This window comes from Nestor notabilis, unplaced genomic scaffold (assembly GCF_000696875.1).
Source record: "Nestor notabilis isolate BGI_N333 unplaced genomic scaffold, ASM69687v1 scaffold11970, whole genome shotgun sequence".
Taxonomy (NCBI): domain Eukaryota; kingdom Metazoa; phylum Chordata; class Aves; order Psittaciformes; family Psittacidae; genus Nestor; species Nestor notabilis.
The window spans coordinates 94,918-103,217 of NW_009912515.1; the positions used below are offsets into that span (position 1 = coordinate 94,918).

Consider the following 8,300-nt stretch of genomic DNA (forward strand, 5'->3'; position numbering starts at 1 on the left):
ATTTTTCTCTCTGGTTCTTGTAAAACATTAGGTCAGTGGGTTCATTTTATTTTTGTTTGTTTAAAGTGGGTGAAAGTTTCCTTCTCGAGCTATTGTACTTGTGTGACTTAAAAAAATATTACAACAATCTTTGTTTAAGAAATACAAGAACAGATGGAAATGTCAAAAGACTATCAAAATTCATACCAAAGGAAATAGCATTAATCATTGTAGAAAGCTAAAATAGCCTCTCAATAGCAGTAAGAACCAAATGAATAAGAAATGTGTTGTTTCAGTAACACTGAGACATGACTGCTGATTTTTCTCATTGCCTGGCACATGAACTCAATATGTATGTGTATTTGAAAATGATATTTCTCATTCTGACTTGAAGCCTGTGTTTCTCATGATGCTGTTACAGTTCCTGAACATTTCACATGTGTTTATGTAACTTAACAAGCATTTCTTTTTGTAAATGGAAATGTGTTTTGATTGTCCACTGAAATGCATTTTTATATGCATTCACTTGTGAAGATAAGTATGACTTGCAGAGAGTATATTCGTATCTTCTGTTTTAAGCAATTAAAGAATCATAGAATAGTTTGGGTCGGAAGGGACTAGTCCAACTCCCCTGCAATGCGCAGGGACGTCTTCGACTAGGTCAGGTTGCCCAGTTGTTAATACTGCAGTATTAACTTTGATTTCAGTATCTTGAAGCAGTAAAAAAACTCCTACAAATCAGTTGTTTGAGCCTGTGTATAGCTGTGTCAGTGTAAGATTTTCTGGAGGCATTTTTCAAGGCCCTGTTTCTATAATCACCAGGGTGAGACAGGGCCCTCCTGGGCTACTGCTGATAATTTAGACCAGTTTTTCAAGGAAAATATGAGACAAACTTCAGAATTTTTGTTTAAAGAATAATCTAATTTTTCTGTGTCATTTTGACAAGATTTAGTATTTTAAGTAATGAGCTTCTGAGACTATTCATAAATATTTATCCATCTTATATTGTACCTCTAATGAAACATTCTTTTTCTGCCTTAAGACTGTAATTTTTAGAACATCCTAGTATGATAAAAATATATTTGTATAACTGCTTTTAAAGATATAGCTTAGGTCTATTACCTCTGCCAGCAGCAGCTGCATGGTATAGCTTGGCAAAATCACACTTCTTTAATTACATTCACATGTGATGACTCTGCCAGCCGTGCTGCACATACCATCAAAACTTTCATTGGCATAGACAAAAGTCTTATGTAGCTGTTCAAATTTGCACTATCACTGCAAAAGAAAAAACACAGCAGATCGACTGTCTGCCTAAACTGAGGATGTCTTGTCAGAAATGTGGTTAGAAAAACCACCTTCCCTAGTTTTTGTCTCTGCAGATTTCTTTGAGTCCTGCAGAAAGTTCTGTTTCCAGACAAAAGTATGTGGCATCTATAAAATTTCACTGTCTATGTGATGCCACAGTGACATTTAATAATATATAATAATAATTAAAAAATTATCCAAGAAGTATGTGAACGGTACTATTGAAATCATACACTCTATAATGTTTAAAGAGATCATTCTTTTCTATAACTAGGGCAATTTCCAGAATTAGTCTTGAAAATACGTAACTTGTATTCTGTTCACTTTGGTCTTTCACTTTGTATTGGCATGCCTCACAGTTAAACACCATCCTAAGAATGTCACTCAGCTTTTCATGCCATGAAAATGAAATCAGTTTTACTGGGTAAAACACAATGAAAACACCTGAAGCAAAGTATTAATAATAAAAAGCTAGCATGCTAGTCCCTTTTCTAAGTTAAGAGACATGACTCCTTATGGCAAGAGGGACCAAGTCCTCCTATCCCCACCTCAGGAAATAATCTCGCTGTGATGACACAACACTTAGCAAACCCTAAGTGTTTTCAAGGGAGGAATTCTAATCAGACTGCTCATCGGAGTAGTTCTACAACCTCAAGTGTGCAGTACAGAAGATCTGCAGCTTACTTTCGGACAAACCCTTAACCATTATTAAGAGTACAATCTATTTCCAGACTTTGTTTAGGTAAAAATAATTACATTTGTGCAGCTTATAATTATCAAAGAAAGAAAATACAGTGTCACTTACCTATAGACAGACATCTTACTCTTTTCCTGCACAACACTTGGCATTTTTAATCAATGTGTACATAAATGAAAAGAAAAAAAGCAGATTATCATATTGTCCTTTGTAGTTCTCTTTCAAAATCTCATGATGATAGTCTACAAGGAAATAATAAATTGCTTCTATTGTGGAAAGGTATGTATCTGGCTTCCCCTTCTGATGACGCCAAAAGCAAGTTTTCCTTGTCTTCAACTCAATTTGCAGCAACCCTGTCAAGAAAAAAAGATGACATAGATAAGACAATGTGGATCTGAGAGTGGGATGCCAAACAAGTCTTGTTTTCTGGCTTTACTGCTAGCCAGCAAGATGCCTGCATGCAAGTATCTTCTCTTCCTGTACTTCCATCTCTTTTCTGTAAAATGGAGACAGTAATTTTACCCTCCTTTGTGTACCACTTTGAAATTTAAGAGAGTGCTGTAAATGCTAGCTTACAATCCTCATCTGCAATTAAATGTATAGGCTAATCATTTCATTCATACAGCTTCATAGCCCTCACCAAACTGCATGGTCTCTTCAGATGGGAAGAGTGAAACCCACATGTACAAAGACTCATTGATGTTCATAAAATTATTATTAAACTTCATTGTTTGCAAAGCTAATAGCTTTCAGTGGAAAACAATGCCTCAGTTTTGCTGAACTGAGAAGTATTTGCTAAAAGCTAGACACTCTTCATTTGTTTAAGTAACTGAAATCTCTCTGGGATTACTCGGGAGTAAGTATAAGGGAATCTTGTCATTAATTTTATTAGAAACTAAAAGCATTCCCACTTGAGACGAAAGAAAGAAATCTGGTCTCTGTATGGCACATGGAAATCTTTTATCTACTATAGTCTCTGTTCTATTATTCAGATGAATTTTAAATGTCTATCTTGTTTTTTATGTTCCTTAAGAAGCACAAACTTAAAATTAAAACCACCTTAATGTGTAGTCACTTTGTAAACAGGATGTTTGGTTGCATTATAAAACCAGCATATACAGCCATCAAGGTGTATACCAGGATCAGCTTGTAAAATTATTTCTTTCTGAATGTTAGATACTGTGTGTCATGGGATGGTTTGATAAAAGTAATAGCATAAGTAACAATATGGTTTTAGGATTGCTTGGAAGCTACGGACAAAGAAGTTTCAGTAAGATCCAAATTCAGGAGTACAAACTGGCCGATAGCCCAGCACTTGTAATTCTATACTTTTTACCTTCAAACTACATTTAATTCTTTCTAGTGCAATTGCAAGATGGATTTAGTTGTTTGCTTGGCAGTTAGTAATGTATGATATCTTGCATAGTAAAAGAAATCTCCCCAACAGCCTGAAAAAAAACCCCCTGAACAGGAGATTCCATCATTGAATTTAAATGTTATTGTTGGCATTTTGGAACTAAAAATTCAAAGTAATGTAGCCTAATTATTACCTCTAACAATGCTTACATAAGTATTCTAAATAGTAATAGGAAACTGCATGTTTCCCTTAAGAGGTTTCAATACTTGAATCCTCAGACCTAACCAACGTGAAATCTTCATCGAATTCAGCGATGTTCCCACCTTAACAGCAGTGAACTACATTTAGAGAATGATTCCTCCGATGTAAACTCCCACCTATTTGTGGTTTGACTACAAACAGAAGTCCATTGAAGGCAAGAGTGCTGACGCTGCTGAGCTTAATCAGTTAATTTCAAACACAGAATTTTAGGATTTTTTTAAAGAACAACAACAAAAAAAATCAAAGTAGCTTAAGGGTTACAGTTTACTGAACATGCTTCTAGCATCTGTACTGTATCTATACAGCTAAAGGCAATGCTTTATTACAAATACTGATCATTCATATGAAAGCTTACAGTATGAGGGAAATATCTAGTAACAAGATTTTAATTAGCCAATACATTATACTAATGTGGGGTTCTTTAATAAACTGAGTAGACAGCAAAGCAACATTCATCCTGCATATAAGAAGCCTGTGAAATTCTTTGTGGGGTCCAGTGCAAAGCAGGCCCTATCAAGCATGGTTTATATATTACCTATAAACTTGATATCCTGACTCCTAGCTAAGTGCACCTTTTTCACTAATGAAAGTAATTTCAAACTCCTACATAGTTCAAACTCCTAGCTCTTGCTAAATTGTTTTATCTTTTGTGGTTTTATTTAGAGTACTTAAATGTAAACTCCTTGTAATAACCTAAGACAAAAATCCTTTGCAGAATTACAACTTTTAGCTTTCAGCAACTGGAGGGTGTGGAGGGCAAGCAGGAATTGCCTTTTTGTCTGGGAAGTGGTGAGGTCTTTGAAATTACCATGGACCAAAGAACTTTACTAGAAAAAGTAACCAAGCCATGCAGGACAGGGCTTTGAGCAACCTAGTCTAGTGGAAGGTGTCCCTGCCCGTGGCAGGGGGTTGGAACAACTGATCTTTAAAGTTCCTTCCAACCCAAACCATTCCATGGCATACTTGCGCCCTAGATCCCTCATTCACCTTCTAGTGGCCAGCCTGCACTTAGTGTGTACAGAAATGCTTCCTGGGTCTCCTGAAAAAGCAGACAGCCACCTACAAAGGGGAATCTTTCTGGCTTCCTTCAGAGGCCATTCACACTACTGGTTTTATATGGCCTATCATGACAGCTGCCATTCTGTGAGACTTGAAGAAACATGTTTCAATAGAGAAGTGGGAAAATTAGTGTAAATGCTTTCTTAATACTAGTCTTATCATTGCGTGAAACAAATTATAAGACACCAAAAGTAATTGAGTCTTTGGCTACAGCACACAAATAGGCTGTTGAATCTTTCATGTATACTCAGATATAGGGTTAGGCATACACTTAGCATACTCAGGTCTGTTACACAGATGTGTATTTCCCTTAATTGTTTCTGTAGCAAAAACATCTCAATATCAATTTTTCTTTTTTTACCTTGAAGTCGTTCATCAGTTATTATTTTGTTAGTTTGATTCCAGGTACTGTCAATAAATATTATTTTCTTCAGTCTAGTGCCTTCATTCCCGTTGGTTGAGATGCATTCATTTAGATTTTTTTCTTCTTCTTCAGGTTCAAGTTTTGCTTGCTTAAGAAATGGTTCTCTGGAACAGTCATCATCGTTAGTGCAAATGCCTTTCTTAGCATACTTTTGGAGATGGAAAGCAATATCTTTTACTGAAACTGAATTGGGGCCAGGAAATATAAGTGCTATCTAAACAAAGAGAAGAAAGAAATGTGAATGTTAACAAAATCTAATAAAACACCAGGAATTGTTTCATTAAAGAACAGAAATTTTCTTTCCCTGATCGCAGGCATTTAGGTCATGACAAGATGAAAAAGTATCTCTTAAAAAATATTCTATTGTCTAAAAAGATAAAAGACTATGTTAAAATAATGGTTAGAGATCTTTAAATATCACCTCTGTGCCGCTACTATCAGTTCTGATACTTTGTAAAGAACAATTTTTTCAGCCTAGACAATGGTGTCAGCCCTGAGAAATTCAAATTTCACTTGTCATTGCTGTGTATGGGGCAGGAAGGCCATAAAAAATAGCTTCACATTTCATTCACAAGTCTTAGATCAGAAAAAAAATCTTTTCTGCCCTTGTGTCTATTGCAGGTCCCACAAGTACCTTGTATGAAAAAGAGCAGTGACGGCCTTAGTATTTTTTCAGTTGCTTACTGCAGCATTCGGAATCTGTGACTTCGAAAGCTTGGACAATACAAAGTTACTGCAATATCTTCCCACTTTTGCTTGCCTTCCCTGTTCTTCTTTCTGCCTTTTTTTCAGCTTCCTACCTCTTTGCCACCTCTGCTTTCCTTGAAGAAAATAATATGTCTGAAATACGTATCTTTTCTTTTTCTTCATGTAGTCAAACATGATAATTATGATATCAAATGTGTAAATTTTAGATTAATCATTAACCATTTAAATGAGCATATAAATCCAAGTCCATAGCTCACATTTTTCAGGTTCAGTTTTTTTCTGAAATAGGGAATGTTAAAAGTTTTAAAGTTTAAATACTGCAGCTCCTGAATAGGATGAGCACAACAACTGACTGCTATTTAACTTGCTGTAAATTGAACACTTTCACGTGTTCGTGAAAATACGTTTAGGCAAAATACTTCTTATGATACACAGTGAATCAAATTATATGTTATAAAAGGTGGCAAACACAGGAAGGTCGAGGTGGTGAAGTAGTGCTACAGTTTTTGTAAGCTCTGGAGGACACTCCATAACACTGTATATTTTCAGAGTGCAAGATAAAAGTGGACTGGATTAACAGAACAGCGTTTCCCTCCCACTCCTTCCCAGCAGAGTGCAGTACCACTACAGGATGAAGTTCACAAGATTCCTCTGCATCTCCCCAGCACAAAGCCCAGCTATCTATATGGAATTTCTTACTTCATGTCGTTTTTCTTTGTATTCTGGAATGCAGGGGTATTTATAAATTGTAACATCATCGGGTGCCAGGAGCTTAGCATGCACAGCAGTGCTTTTGCCATCTGTTTCATTTGGGTGTTTAATAATGTCAATCTTCAAAGGTAACTACAGTAAAAAAGAAAAGAAATAAGCAATAATTTATGACCATATATGCAGGTACAAAATTTTATGCAAAATCCGGTAGAAATCCCTATGGACATAATTGTAATTAAGACATATTTGACAATTTCTGACAACATCTTGGCTTTAACAGGTTTAGAACTAAGCCAGAGATAAATGACATGAAGCACCTGTTACATTCAATTCATTTAGATACTTAAGTAAGCAATGAATGCAGTCTGGAATGCTGCAGCACTACTGTGGTAAAGTGTTTAGGAACAGTATCTCTAAGGCAAAGAATATGTGGTCTCGATTTGATCAATATGACGGTTGTAAATATGAATGCTTATCTGTATTAGGTATTCATGCCATTGCAAAAATGGCCATTTCAATGAAAATGCACTTAAACACACTAGGTCAAATTTCCAAAGTACTCTTAAAGTATGTATTTTCATGATGCTTTCAAACTACAGAGTGTCTTCAAAATGCGTTTTAGTTCCTAGGTGATCCTGCAAAATGTCAGTCCTCTTTGATGGTTTCTCCAAGTACTTTAGCTGAAAGGCATTAGGCTTTCTAGTGTTTATTTAACAGTGGTTATCTGAATTATACAACCATGACATTTAGGAACGCCTTTTAGCTCACATTTCCATTTTATGTAAAATTAATATGGACAAAAATTATGGACAAATCATTTTTTGTTCACAGTGTGCTCTGTTCTGGCCAGAGTTCTTAGAAACTGAAGAATGACGGTAAGGGCACTATATAGAACTAAGAACTAAGTGAAAACAACCATCTGCAGAAGCAGCTGAGTGATTCAGCATACCTTCCTTCCCATCTAGCAGATACATGAGGACTGGAACATCGTTTGTACATGTAATTCCTCACATAAGAACAAGAATTTTACCGAACTGTAGCTTATAGCTGTACTTATAGCTGTGTTAAAGATGAACCTCCGTAATGAATGAATCGGAAATGAAACGTCCACAGACAGTCTGTTCTCCATCCCCAGTAACTAAAAGGCACAAGAATATTATAAAAGATCTATAAGAAATATTAACCTTCACAGTTGGAATTTCTTTAGTAGGGACAGTTTCAACAGGAACAAAGCACGTATAACAATAAAACATCCTTGAACTACTGCATTGAGGGCATTTTGATCTCCCACTCTTCTTTGCCTTTTCAAGTACTTCCTGTGATGCGAGCTGTAGTTGCTGGAGTGGGTTATCTTGAAACGATGATGGAGCCTGCAATTCTAGACTTCCCAAACGCTCAGTATTTCTTTTTGGTTCTTGAGAGTTTTCTTCATTTAAAAGTGTAGATGCATTTAAAGACATGGTTAGCTGAAACAGACAGTATGTTGCAGCTCTTAAATAAAAATCCAATATACTATGAACTAATTTATTAGAAATGATTCTGTATGATCCAATTTAGCAAAAATACTCATCAAAGAAGGTATTTCCTGTAAAAAAATAAAAACATCATCCGATTCAGTTGTTATAGCACAAGAACTCCAAACAGATTTCAGGAGAGCATGAGATAAATGGCTAGAAAGAACTTGAGATCTGTATCCTTAAAGCACATTATGTGCACATTCATCATTTCACTGAGTTAAGTTCTCCCACTCACTTAACATGTGCAGAACTATTTTTTTTCCCTTTGGTAGGATCACT

General features: G+C 35.7%; 1 protein-coding gene across 1 annotated transcript; it reads right to left on the reverse strand.

The window, feature by feature from the left end:
- Nucleotides 1–1,979: 1,979 nt before the first annotated feature.
- DTWD1 (DTW domain containing 1) lies at nt 1,980–7,965 on the reverse strand. Its single transcript, XM_010019826.1, has 4 exons — nt 7,689–7,965; nt 6,493–6,636; nt 5,023–5,299; nt 1,980–2,337 (listed from the first exon to the last, which is right to left on the reverse strand). Exons 1-4 carry the CDS (start codon nt 7,962–7,964, stop codon nt 2,108–2,110), a joined length of 927 nt encoding a protein of 308 aa, XP_010018128.1. The 5' UTR covers nt 7,965; the 3' UTR covers nt 1,980–2,107.
- Between the last annotated feature and the right edge of the window lie 335 nt (nt 7,966–8,300).

Bases quoted from the DNA above. Each gene is read 5' to 3' on its own strand.
- DTWD1 (XM_010019826.1), bottom strand. From the start codon at position 7,964: ATGTCTTTAAATGCATCTACACTTTTAAATGAAGAAAACTCTCAAGAA. The intron at 5,300-6,492 runs GTAAGAAATTCC...CTCTTTGTTTAG, and splicing joins ACAAAGAAAAACGACATGAA to ATAGCACTTATATTTCCTGG. The intron at 2,338-5,022 runs GTAAAAAAAGAA...TTTTCTTGACAG, and splicing joins AACTGATGAACGACTTCAAG to GGTTGCTGCAAATTGAGTTG.